Below are 14,962 nucleotides of genomic sequence, written 5' to 3'. Positions count from 1 at the left end.
AAAAAAAGTAGGTCTTTTTATTTTATTTTATTTTTAACATCTAACAATAATAAATTTAATAATGGGGAGTTTTTGAGTTTTCACGTTATTTTTGTTTTTTCATTTGTTCTTTTTATTCATTTTTATTTTAGACCTACTAAAAGCTTGGTGTTATAAGCGAACAAATGCTATTTATACATTTACAAAGGTAACAATAGTAAATAGCAGTAGGAGCCCGCAATACGAGTTATTATTAATTAAATCATTACCAACAATGCAACTGGATATATTATTTAAGAATATATAACTAATAATAAATTAATCAATAAATAAATGTTTAAGTTCGGCTCCCTATCAGCAATGTATTTGCTTATAATTAACGACATAAAAAGGCTACATTACCATCAGTTAAATTCTTTTTCTAATCTGTTACTACGCAACTGGTAGAGTCTCCCAATACCTAAAAAATATAACAGAAAAAAAAACTATAGTTTTTTATTATTAAATTATTTTTTGCATTTTATTTTTATTAGAATTAGAATAATAATAATATAATAGAAAATATAAAGAAGAAGAAAAAAAAAATTATAACACTCAACCTCTTTCAACACAAAACACAGTAGCAATAGCACATAGCATAATGTGTTTGTTAGCTCACATTACAGACTTAAAAATAATTATAAAAAGGCAAAACAACACAAACTTATAATTCTGCTCTACTCTGCCAAATAACACCACAACTTATTAAGATATTTTATTAACTTAAATATTTGAGCTAATTAAATTTTATTTATTACAACACTTGAACGATCGATGGACATTTGTCCTATTAAAAAATTACAAGCAACTCGTAAAATATTTCTTATACATGGTTATTATCAATTGAAATATTAAGAAATAAGCAAGAGCTCAGTAAGCATATATGTTTCATTAATGCTCCTTTTATTAATTATCATTTACGTCTCATTTAAGAGAGAGAGAAAGAGGGAGGGAGAGTAAGAGAGTGTTTCCAAAGCAGCATGTTAAAAAGGTATAAAAAACATGCACTTAATATTTATGACCATTTGAAAAGTTACTATTAATGGTAATGGCAAAGGTAATAATGTTACTAGTAAAAATAGTATTCTTATATTTTTTGAAGTACCAGTTTTTCTGTTACTGTTGACTAATGGTTAATAAAGTAAGTTTTGCTTCATATAAATTTAATAAATGAAAACTGTGTTTCAACAGCAAACTAATCAAGTGTCGACAATTTCTCAGTTTAAAAAGTTTTATAATTACTAACCCTTCTAATAAATAAAAAAATGACATCAAACCAAAAATGGCTAAAAATATTTTAGCTCTTTCCAAATGCTTTAAAAAAATGGCTTTCAGCACTTTCCATTTGCTCGGAAAATGGCTTTCAGCACTTTCAAATCGCTTTAAAAAAGGGCTTTCAGCACTTTTCAATTGCTCTGAAAAATAGAGTTCAGCATTTTCTTAACGCTTTTTAAAATAGGTTTTAAATAAAATTTTGAAAGAATCATATAAGCTCAAAGGAACCAACGTGTATGTGAACGAAGAAAGTCTTCGTTCCCATGAAACTGTGGATATAAGAAAAAATTAATTTGCGGAGGTGAAGAAAACACAATCCCATGGTGGAAATGTTAATCTTAAGCATAATAAAATTATTACTTCAAAAAACTCTTAACTTAGTAATAATAAAGTAATAATAAATCAAATCAAAGTTAAAAAGAATATATATTTTAAATGAGTGTTTAAAGTTATACGATTATATACATATTTTTTAAATGGCGAAAAACAATATTTTGAATGTTTTTGATATATCTACTAGAGAAAATACTTTTAACAAATGAATTTGACGCTGACTAGAATTATTTGATTAACTTTTTAATAGGTACTGCTTATTTTAATGTTAGTGATGCCTTAAGTTATTTAAACTCTGCATTATCTAATTTTTCATTATTAAATTTAAACCTTAGGAGTATTAGTGAATAGTTTGAATCCCTAAAAATGACATTGAAAAACTCAAACTACAATTTTAGTGTAATCTGTCTAACGGTAATTTGGTGTCAAAATAGCGATGATTTAAATTCTAATTATTTTTTCACTAGGCTTTAATTAAATTCACCAAAATTACGTACTTTTATTCTTTATTTGTTTACTTTTAGAAAATTAATAAACCTCAGTGTCAATGATCTAGACAAAAATAAAGGTTCAATCATTTAACAATCATCCAGAAAAAAAACAAAGGTTGTAAGAAAAAGCTTTGAAAAATAAAACTTATAACAATGAAATTAAATACAAAAAGAATAAAAATTGTTTTGAAAGATTAAAAAAGCAAATAAAAATAAATTATTTTTCTAACCTCTCAGAACATTTAATTGGAAATAGTAAAAAGACATGGGAAGTAGTTAAAGAAGTTACAGGAATAAACAATGAGAAAAAGAAATGGTTATTCCAAATAGATTAAAAGTAAAGTTGAACCAAGAAATGTTTGATAAGAAAGAAATTGCTGAAGAGTTTAACAAACATAAAATAATAGTAGATATGAAAATTAGCAGCAGATGTAACTCTTGGAAGTTAAAACTTTTCCATCCTATTTAATAAATAATCACTATGTAATGGATAAGTCGGAACAGTCTGTAAATGAGCTTCAGGCATCCTTTAATGCGTTTTAACAAATAAAAGCTATCTTGTTGACCAAACAGTTTAGTTTCCATTAAGGGCATTCAACACATTGTGCAATAACTGATTTAGCCAGCCAAATTCTGGATGGGTTTGCTGAAAAAAGTTATACACTCGGCTAGTTCATCGACTTGTCAAATGCTTTTGACACTGTTGGTCATGAAGCACTCCTGCATAAACTAGAAACAAATGAAGAAATAAATAGCAACTTAAAATAGCTATAAAGTTACCTTAAAAGTAGAAAACACTGATTATCTTATGATTCAACGTGTACAAAGTTAAAAACATAAGATGTGGAGTTCCTGTACTTCGTGTACAAAGTTAAAAACATAAGATGTGGTGAAAGTTAAATGTTTAGATGTGGTGAAAGTTAAATGTTTAGATGTGGTGAAAGTTAAATGTTAAGATGTGGTGAAAGTTAAAAACATAAGATGGCTCTATTCTTAGATCCTTACTGTTTCTGATTTATGTAAATGATATTTATCTATAACAAACATGCTTAATTTTGAATATCGTAACCTTTGTATAACGCCCATTTTGCACACTTAAGTTGGAACTTTTGGATTTTTGATTATCACAACATCGCCAACTTTAATTTGAAATCCCCAGCTTCAGTGTGTCACGCTTTTATGCAATTCTCGTAAACTTGTTAAATATTCTTTTTTCCAAATATGCCAATAGAAATCCAAAATTGCTTTTTGGTGTAAATACTTTTGTTTATCATTGCCTTGGTCTGTAGATAAAAGGTTACTAAGATTCACTGATTGTAAAGGTTATTTTCGCCCAAACAATAGATGATTTGGGGTTAGTGATTCGTTACCGGGTACCTCGTAGAGAAATGTAATCGGCCGGTTATTTATAGCAACTACAATTTCAGCCAGAATTGTAGTTATTTCTTCGTAAGTTACTTTTGACGTTCCAAGTACTTTTTTAATTACTCTCTTGGTAGTTCAGATCATTTTTTCGAATATCCTTCCCCACCAAGGAGCTGCTGGAACTTTAAAATTGTGAGCTAGAAAACCTTGATGACTGGTCCAAATCAAACAAACTCACTTTGAACAACAGTAAAAATAAGTATATTTAATTTTATCACAAATATAAATCTTGTGATGACTTGTCTCCGCAACTTCATCAGCTAACAATAAATAACATTATAGTAAACTGAGTAGCATCAGTTAAAATCTTAGGAATAATATTTTGACAAACATCTTAATTAGAAAAATTTTATTTAACTAATTAACATCAAAACTCCTAAAATTATTTGCATTATGAATAAAACAAAAATTTTACCAAGTAAAAAACGTATATAAATTTATGTTACTCTTTCATCCATAGCTAATAAGCTATTGTAACATTGCTCGGACAAGTATTTGCCCTTCCGCATTGTAAAAAACATACATTAAACAAAAACAAGCCAGTAGAATTATACGTAATGTGCATAAATGCGCCCACTCCGCGCCGTTACTCCGCGAAATTAAGGCTCCTATTAACAATGAGTTAAACCTGTTTCAAAACTTGATATTCGCGTTTATATATAAAAATGACATGCTTCCAAAATCTTTTAATAACCGATATCTAAAAATTAATCATTAATACTTAACGTGGTCAACTCTTAAAACATCTGGTTACTTAATTTCATACAAATGCCTTCTTCTGTGGAATATAGTTTTTGATGAAAATATCAAAACTATAACTTTAATAAATTGTTTTAAAAAGATAGTTAAACTGTATTTACTTGAATTAACAGACTCAAAAATATTTTTAAACTTTTTAGTGAAAAAAAAAATATGAATATTTCCTACTTTTTTTATATATTTTATTGTTGTCATTTCTCGTATTTTATTGTAGTTATGTATTAACTTTATCAAACAAGTATTTATAAATTTATATAATAAGAAGTCTGTAAAAATCACTTTACGCTTACTCTAGGGACTTGATGACAGGACTTCTGTCATCAAGTGCGCCATTTTTCTTTTTTGTGAAGAGAAACTATACAAATATAATTTCAAGTCAGAAATTTTAATATATTTGAATAGGCTTGAATGGAACTAAAGTGTTATATGTTTTTAAAGAAGTGCAATTAACTAATTTAAATTATGGAGATTATTCTCTTTATTTTAGATTAAGGATGCTGCTATTTATAGATATTTGTCAAAACTGAAAATTCTTCTGAAAATTAGTTTCCTATATTAGTAATATCTATGTAATATTAATCCTATAAAACATTATTATATTGGATTTATAGTATAAAAACCTTTTCATATGAATTTAATTTTTTAAAGTTTATTATATTTAGTGTAACACTTGCATATTATATAAAAGAAAAACTAAACAACATAAACTTTAAATATATATATATATATATATATATATATATATATATATATATATATATATATATATATATATATATATATATATATATATATATATATATATGTAAGTAAACTATGTAATACTTTAATCATAACTAGGGTTCCTATCAACTGAGCTTGATATTAAACATCAGTTGCACATTCAAACACATAATGAAATACTGTCTGTTGTCTTTATGTCAACTTTCTAACTCTACTTCTTTTAATTTTCATTGTAATATCCTTTATTCTTCTAAAATTCACTTACTCTTGGTCTGCAAAGGGGGTTATGATACTCTGTGATTGTGAGCTAAACTCATCTTCGTGGGCCTCGGTATGTAGCCTCTATATGGCACTTTGCCGGAGTTAAAAATTTTACTGTATTATAATGTTTATAATAAATATTATAAATGTATAATAAAATGTAATATTCAAATTGAAAATAAATTTTAATTTATAGGTTGTGGAAATAGAATTAACTCATGAAAGTTATTTTTCTGACTAACCGCGTTTTGCATATGATCTATATGATTAAAAGAGATTTTCTTTAAATGTTTTGTGTGTGGCTAAAGTACGCAAAACTACTTAATTTTTTTATGTTGAGTTTAATGTGGGTTATATTATAACTTTTAATCATTTCACGAGTAGTTTTTCAATAGTCGAATTACGTTTTTAAAACAACCATATAAATTCTATTCATAAATTTTTGATTTTCGCTTAAACTCTGTAAGATAAGTTAAGTACTGTCTATTTGCTGAATTGACGTAGTTTTTTTTTTAATTTGAACGGAAAAAAATGAAATACAAAAACCGTAAGTTTTACGGAAAAAGTGCTGTCTCATTGCTGCCTTACTTTCTCCGTAAATTTGTACGGAAAAAATGAAATACGGAAACCGTGAATTTTACGGAGAAAGTTGTGAATTTTATTTAACAGACTTTTCCGTTGACAATAACGGAAATTAGAAACTACAGAAACCGTTAATTTTTATGCAGAAAGTGCTGTAACTTTGCTGCAAATTTTCCATTGAATCTACGGCGAATTTTGTGACAGTGTCGGCTGAAAATGATCTTTTTCTGAAACTTAAGTATTCTCAATATTTATGCATTTGCCAAGTTTCATTAAAAAATGTTATGGAGCAGACACCATATTTGTTGGTTCATTTTTGGTACCTAATTACTTTTTCCAAAGTCGTTTGCGGTCAATTGAAAAATAGGGGAAGAAGACTTTACAAAATAAAATTCGTAACTTGAAAGCATTATAATAAACTTTTTATTAGTGTTATATTATAACTCTTTTATTTTAAATAAAATGAGTAAAGAGATTAATTGTTCAAACAAAAATATTTTTAATTTTTGCTTAAGTTTATTTTTTAGTTATATTTTATACAAATAGTATTAAGCAAGGATACGTACTGCATTTTTTGATGTTTCAGATATAAAACATTTGCGTATTATTCTAACTCCAAACTTAAGCATGATCTTGCCTATGCTAAATGAGAAGGCTTTGCAAAAAATTGCAATCATGTAGGCCTTGAAACAAAAGTACCCAAAAATTTGGATCCACCCCTGCCCAAACGTGAGTTAAGTAGTAAAATTTTCAACTTTACTTATCTTAACTCATAGTAAATTTAAATTCATCGACAGGTTTTAAATTTGATTTAAAAATATTGTAAAGTTCAAAAGTTATGACCATGCAAAATTTATGACTCCTCATTTTGGGGGGATAGTCATTTTTCTATTATGCAAAAAAATTTTATATTTTATGAACTAAAACGGTTTTGTTTATCAACAAAGCTCTATTTTCAGTAAAAAAACTACATAGGTCGACAATACTTAGTTTAAGGTGGTAGACCACTAATTAAAACAAATCTTTCAAAAATTACATTTTAGATATTATTTTTATCTAAATTGATTAAAACTTACTTTTCGATAACATATTTTAAAAAAGTAAAGTAAAAAGTTTCTTTGGTTTCATAAAGTTGGTCCTAGAAACCCTAAATTATCATTATTTCGTTGCAGTGGTTATTTCAAAAACTATTTGTGCTATTAATTTGAAACTTTTTAAGTTTACTTTTAATACAATAAAGAAGATCCTGTACTAAAATCAAAAAAATATGCTAAAATGATTTTTTTATGAGAAAAACACAAACGTAGGGGACACCCATAACAACAATTGGCATGACTCCTAAAAGTTTCATATAAATCGATTGAGAAAATCTTGAGATACTCACCACAAAGTCGTGAACTTTAGAGAACTGAAAAAAAAAAACATTTAAATAAAGTTTTTTGAATAAAAATAAAAAACTCACATAAAAAGTCTACTAACAAATATTGTATTTTATTAAAAATGTTGTGGAGTAAAAGTAAAGTAAATTATAAAAGAAAATTAAAAAAATTACGCAAAATTACCAGACAGATTAATATTTTCAAAGGTTTCAGTAAAAAATAAAAAAAGTAAGTCTCACTTTTGATTTGTAATTTAGTTTTAATTAAAAACTCGTAACAGTTTTATGTCATTAGTCATTACTAGTAAATAAACATTAATTATAGTGTATATAAATTAAAAGCATAAAGGTCAGTAAAAGATGTCATCATTAACTTTATTTTTAGAACTTCTTTAGCTGCAATATTTATGGTAGCTTAAGCTACATAACAGTAACTTTGATAGTATCTCTGTTTAAAAAGTTATAAATTTCTTTATGGGATCAAACATATTTATAAAACCACAAAACTTTTCCAAACTATGGTAGGGGAGATGGGGGCGCACTCATCGCCGGGGCAGTATGATCTTTTGGCTTTTACTCGTTCATTTTTGCCTTACTAGAAGTGAGGTTGCAATTTAATTAACCATTATGCTTCCCTAATTGATTATTCGTAATATTTTTTCATAAGGTTATCAGCGTCAAAAAAAAATAAAGAAAATATTGTTTTTCGTCATAAAAAGTGGTTTTTTTAAATCGTACTATAATTCAAATATATTTTTAATTAGATGTCTGTATGGGTTAACAACAATTTTATTTTAAATTTGTAAGTGTTAGGTGTATAATGTAATATATAACTTTTATTTGGCTGCAATTTATACAGTAGATATTGCTATCAATATGTTACCTATACCTATTGGGGTACATTGATCTTTGACTATACGGGGCCCATTGATCGGAGGATCAAAGTGCCCCATAGAAGACGAAGTGCCTCATGTTTTTGTTTATAAGCAATACAGTTAAACGAATGGAATTGTATTTATAATTTAAAAAAAAACTATATATAAACAAACAATAGCTTTTAGCATTTCATTTTTTAAATCTACTTATGTTATAAGCTAGTAATAATAATACTATTATTTTATAATATCAAAAGAATAATATTTAACATAATAATTAAAAAATATTTAACATAACATTATTATGTTAAATATTAGCATTTATTAAAAACATATGTTTTTATTGATATATTTTTTTACAGATCTTAAAATGGTTAGAAATAGAATTTAAAAAACAAATAAAGTTGCTATACCAAGTGAAACAATGAAAGTAGCTGTTAATAAAGTTTTAGAAGGAACACAACTGAATGTTGTAGCACGTCAGTTTAACATAGATAGAATGACTTTAAAAAGATATTGTCGTAAAAAGAGGCTTAATCCAAATGAAGCTTTTAAGCCTAACTACAACAATAGACAAGTTTTTACAGCAGAAGATGAAAAAAGTTTATCAAGTTATTTACTAATTGCATCAAATGCATGAACTATGGCCTTTCAACTAGGTCAACGCGATTATTGGCATATGAATTTGCTTTAAAAAACAATAAGATATGCCCATCATCATGGATCAAAAATAAAATTGCAGGCATTGATTGGTTGCAAGATTTTATGAAAAGACAACCAGAGTTGTCTCTACGAACACCTGAAGCAACGAGCTTCGCTCGATCAACAGCTTTTAACAAACACACTGTAAGAGAGTTTTTTCAAAATCTTAAAACGGTAAGAAATCGATATAAATATAATCCTAACTGTATATATAATGTTGATGAAACTGGTTTAACAACCGTTCAAAAGCTGGTAAAGGTTTTAGCTGGTAGAGGAAGCAAACAAGTTGGAAGAATCACATCTGCAGAACGAGGAACATTGGTAACTGCATGTTGTGCCTCTAATGCTATTGGAAATTCCATTCCTCCATTATTTATTTTTCCTAGCGTAAAGTTTCATGATTACATGATTAAGGAAGGACCTCCTGGATGTGTAGGATTTGCAAATCCTTCTGGTTGGATGAACTCAGAAATTTTCATAGAATGGATTAAACATTTTGTTAAATATTCAAACTGTTCTCAGGAATCTCCAGTTTTGTTACTTCTCGACAGTCATGAAAGTCATATTTCTGTTAAAGGCTTGGAGCTTGCAATTCAACACGGAATTACAATGATAAGTTTTCCTCCCCATTGCAGCCATAAATTGCAGCCATTAGATAGAACTGTTTTTGGACCATTGAAAAGGTTTTACAATTCTGCATGTGATAATTGGATGGTTTCAAACCCAAGACCAATGACCATTTATGATATTGTTTCAATAGTTCGAGAACCGTATACAAAAGCTTTCTCACCATCTAATATACAGACAGGATTTAGAGTAGCTGGCATTGAGCCATTCAATTCTGAAATTTTCAAAGATGACGAATATTTACCATCATCAGTTACAGATAGAGTTGCTCCAGATACAGTTACTATCACTCCTGTCAACAACATGGAATCTGAAATGATACCAGCACATGTTAATCACATAGAGTCTGAAATAACTATAGTAAATATTGAAACAAGTATTTTAAACAAAGTGTCAACAAGTGTTGCTTCTATAATCTCACCTGAGGTTTTAAAACCTTACCCAAAAGCATCTGCCAGAAAAAAAATGTTAAAAGTAGGCAGTTAAAAACAAGGATCTTGACTGATACTCCTGTTTGAAATGAAATTCGTTTGTCAAAAGAAAAGAAAATTTTGAAGCAAACCAAAAATCAACAAAAAGTCTCCACAAAAGATAAGAAAGAAACTAAGAATTACTTGCTTAGGAATAAAAAACAATGTAAACCAAAAGCTGCTTCACAACTTGACTTTCACAAATGATGAAATATTCTTTATCATAATATTGTACTTTTAACAAGTTTTGTAAACTTAAAAGTTGTATTCTTATTTCAGTCTTTATATTTCAGTTCTTATAAATTTCAAGTTGTTTTAAAGTTTTAAACGTATATAAAGCGGGTAGCTTATAGCTGCTGTGATTTATAGGTTTTTTAATTAAAAATTAGACTAGTAGGTTTAACTGCTATATTTAAAAAATAATTAAAAAATTTAGATGTATTATATGTTATACAATATTACCCTTTGACTAGATTTACAAGATTTAGTTATAGAAGTGTTAAACGTTTAGATAATATTACGCATATAAGATCAATGTGCCCCAAGTCGGAGATCATAGTACCCCATAGTTTGGGGTACATTGATCTTTTGAGAGGGTTGTTTAAAAGTTAAAATTATTCATGTTTATCATTTTTTTAAATCAAAATATTTATATATTCCAAAAGCCAAATAGTTCTACATGTGTTTCGTAGTTAATAAGTTTTTACATCTCTTTCAGGTTCTGCGCAATTTTCAAAACACTGCTACGGCGATCAATGCGCCCCCATCTCCCCTATTCTTTACCCATTTTTCAAAAAATTAACATTGAACATCAAAATTTCTGGTTTGCCTATAGTTTTGGAAGAATAAAACTTCTGAATGAAGAAACAAGGAGACAGTGTTATAAACTGTATTGCTTTAAGCATCATGTAAGGTTATACTTTAAAAGTTACATCGTAGAAATTTTTTGACCGCGAGCATTGGCATCTACTAATTCATGTCGGTGTCCATAAATATGTAGCAATCATTCAAACACTGAACTGATCATTAATAAAAAAACTATTATTTTTATTTAAAAAACAGTTAATTAGAATTTTTACAGATTATTTACTGCTGAAACTGGATGTGCATATGTCCATTTTTTTTTTAAATAAAAAAAATGCCCAATACATACATAACTAATTAAGCACACAGGTTGTTTACTCGTAACGCTATTATTTTTTTAAAGTTTCAGTTTGTTGGTCTGCTGTTAAGATAAATAAAAGTTTATATAAGAACATAGTCTACATTCGATTTCAAGTAGGCAATTGAAAAATAGGGAACTGCACAAATATGATTATATTAATAAGATAAAGAAGTTAGTAACTCTGCCGTCTTAAAAGATTGCCGATCCCTGATTTATACAAATTTTTAAATGCATTATTTTGTTATACTATACTCTTTTCACAGTGAAAGAAAATTATTAGAAATATGTTTTAACTGTAAAATCAGATTGGAACTGAATTAGAAGTGAAAAGTATTTGGCACTTTAATTGATTGTTTTCCTGCACTATACGTACGTTATGATAAATATTTAACATTATCTAGGACTAGAAATGTCAACGAGTACTAACCCTTTTAGTTTCTGCCGTCGTAGCATTATCAAATGATTGGTAACTATTATCAATGCAAAATATTTTAAATATAATATAATATAAAAATAAAATATTTTATAATTTACAAATGATTAGTTGTATATATATATTTTAAGTTAGCAATCATTAATCGCAATATAACAACTTAAAAATATAAACTTTTTATGTGAAAGAAGATCTTGTTGTAGAAAATTCCAATAGTTGCGATTTCTTTATCATAGTCTTACTAATTCTAAAAACATCAAACATGATAAAAAAGCAGGAAATAAATCTCACCAGCATAATAAGTGTAAATGTTAGCATTATATTGGTTTCATTTACAATTTGATGAATGCTGATGCACTCATGCCGTGGAGTTACTTGCTACCAACTCGCAATTTGATATAAGCCTTTCAAAATGTCTTTAAAGACATTTTGAAAGGCTTATATCAAATTGCGGACCGCTGTTGAAAATTTAGCGTTTTGCTGCTAAATTTTCACCAGTGATCATTTATGTATGTATGTATACATATATATTATATATACATAATAAATGTTATTGAACCCTTAAAGGAACTGTTAGATTTATTTATTATCAATATTTTTAAGCTTGATATATTTAATTTTAGCAACGAAAAATATAAATTACAAGTAAATATAAATACTTTAATGACTTACATATTTTACTCTTTCGCTACCGGTAATTTTGCGCTTTTATTAATGCTTCGTTAATTTTTACATGCGCTTACGTTTTATTATTGATTAATTTTATAAATGGTGAACTTCAGTATTCTTAAATCCAAAAGCTAAAATCAGATTGAGCATGAAAACAGCGAGTTTATCGTAGAACAACCTCAAAATATGTCTTAAGATGCTTTTATAGGTGAAGGTTCTTTTGAAAAAGTTTACAAATTTATTAATAAAAAGAAGGTTATTGCTTGTAAACGTTATAAACATAAATTCCCCAAATCGAAATTGTATACTATATCAAATCGTTTTAAAAAGCTTCACCGTCCAAATATTGTTTCGTATATTGGCTTTAGTATTAGACCTCCAGCAATTTTTTGTGACTACTGCTGTGTACTAGTAGAAAATCATTGCCAGAATTATTAATATTGTTTAACGAAGAAAGTTATTTTAGTTATATGGAACCGTTAGATAACTGTTTACAAGCAACTAATGGATTGAAATACTTGCACGACTTAAACATTGTGCATCATGATATTAAGCCTGCAAATATTTTACTTCAGGGCACTTTAAGTAGCATAGTTATAAAACTTTCTGAATTTTGTGACCTCGCTATTATAAAAGAAACAATGGCAACAAAGACTAAGGTAAAAGCTGGATTGGCTGGATTAACAATAACTTATCTTTCTCCTGAAATTTGTAACTATACGGTAAATATTGTCAAGAAAGAATTAGATGTTTATTTAGCATAAACATCTGATTCTTTCATTACAATATTTACCGCTAAAGGTAATGCCGGTAGTGCCGGCAATTAATCCTGGAGTTAATTGCCGGCAGGAAGTATTGAAGTATCAATTTTCAAATAATATGCGTAAAAAAGTATCAAATTCTTCGCATACTTTAATTTTTTAAAGAGGCACATCTAGCTTTTAAGATTAAATATTTTAAATTTCAACATTCTTGGTAATATAAATGGTTAACTTCTGTCACGGTGCCATCTATTCATCTTTTGAAGAAGCAAAATAAGTTTTGCTAAAGTTTTGTAAATACAACTGCCATCCAATTTATCGGGATACAAAAAGAACAGTAAGTAAACACTTAGTATAAATAAAACATCAAGTTTTGATCATGTTTAACATGATCTTTTATCTAAGGTGGAATAAATAAAATAAATAAAGTGGAATAAGTAAAATAAATAAATAAATAAAGTGTAATAAGAAAAATGAATTTAAATAGATTAAAAATTATTTGCTCATAATCTTAATTGCTTAATGAATTTCAATCTATCAGTTTTAGAAAAAGTTTTTAGATCCTAGTTCCGTAGGTACGTGGTACGTACTCTTTGGTGCCTAATAGACGTCCCCCCCCCCCCTGCTAATTAATTTTTCAAAAATTTTCCACCCAGGACATTCTTATTCCAACCCCCCCGGCTAGTAAATTTTAGAAAAATTCTATCCAAGGCAAGACAATTTTTTATAAAAATTTTCTTTTTCACTACTTACTTATGTTACGTAATATCATTCATTCAAAAAACTTTGTTTAAAAAAAAAGAACGTTCTACTTTCTTCTTTTTATTGTTACGTCATAATTCATTAAAAATTCAATTTTCTTCTTTCTATCGTCACGTCATATCATTTACAGTACTTATTTACTTGGTTCATAATAATACCGATGTTGAGCAAGAGGACGAGGGTAACATATTTGACATTTTACAAAATGTGTAATGAGAGAAACTTATTTGAACTGGGGTTCTGTTGATATTTCTTCTTTGGACTTAAGTACTTCTTTATTATATATTTACTTGTTTTCAGACACTAATATATATGTTAATAATTAACAAAAACATTACTTAGTTATTGCTTTAAGTATTAAAAAACTCGAAACTTTCCAAACCCCCGCTTATTCCAGCCCCCCTGCTTATTAAGTCTTGGTGATATTTCAAACCCCCCCTCCTTCTTATTCCAACCCCCCCTTCTATTAGGCACCAAAGAGTAGGTACTAGGTACGTAAGTAAAAAATTTCAAATTGTTTGAATACTATAATGTTATATATTATTAGAAAGAGAATTAATACAGTATTTTAAAGGTGAAAAAATTATCAAAATCGAACAATTGGTTCAAATGTTATGACGGTTTAAGTACCGATTTTTCTATATATGGATTTGTTAAAGAAACTGTGGTCAAAATATTGTTTTTCTTCACTTAAATTGTCATAACTTTGCCGATTCTTATCAAAATACAAATATCTTGGTGTCAAAAGATAGGTGTAAGAGTGGGCTACAACTTTATGTTAAACTCTAACCACCGGGTGTATCGGATGGACAGAGGGGGCACCAAACCACCACCTCGCCCATATAAAGCTGAACACTTTTTTCAGAAAAAAAGTCATTTTTGAAGACATAAGCAATATAAATACACAAAAAAGTTGTTTTAAATTTATAATAAATCTCCAAAATGTACGAGAGGTGTATGTTAGCAATAGAGGTGGGTGTGGTGGCGATGGTTTGATACACCCTAGGATCAAAAACGACTTGATTTTATAAATATTTATATCTTTAGTAAAATGAGTAAAATTAGTACACAATATAAAATTATGTTATACAATCTTACATATAAAAGTGGTGTTCTATTACGGAAGGGGCGTATGCCCCTCACCTACCCACCCCCCAACTCTCCACCCAACCTAAAAAAAAAATTATTATTTTCAAAATTAGAACAAAAATTTTAAAAAATAAACTACGAAATTGGAAATAAATTGGAAATAA

At 27.8% G+C, this 14,962-nt stretch overlaps 2 protein-coding genes across 2 annotated transcripts in view; both read left to right on the top strand.

Annotated features, from left to right (window-relative positions):
• LOC136090442 (uncharacterized) overlaps nucleotides 1-68 on the top strand; it is a 29,761-nt gene extending 29,693 nt beyond the window's left edge. The window contains exon 4 of the mRNA XM_065817097.1: nucleotides 1-68. This exon is cut by the window's left edge and continues 642 nt beyond it. The gene's annotated coding sequence lies outside the window, so the exon portion shown is untranslated.
• An 8,688-nt stretch (nucleotides 69-8,756) lies between these two features.
• LOC136090902 (uncharacterized) lies at nucleotides 8,757-9,935 on the top strand. Its single transcript, XM_065817878.1, has one exon. The coding sequence runs from the start codon at nucleotides 8,757-8,759 to the stop codon at nucleotides 9,933-9,935; it is 1,179 nt and encodes a 392-aa protein (XP_065673950.1).
• The last annotated feature ends 5,027 nt before the right edge of the window (nucleotides 9,936-14,962 follow it).

This window comes from Hydra vulgaris, chromosome 14, assembly GCF_038396675.1.
Source record: "Hydra vulgaris chromosome 14, alternate assembly HydraT2T_AEP".
NCBI lineage: Eukaryota > Metazoa > Cnidaria > Hydrozoa > Anthoathecata > Hydridae > Hydra > Hydra vulgaris.
The sequence above is the reverse complement of the archived record's forward strand: the minus strand, read 5'-3'. Positions and strand labels throughout refer to the sequence as shown.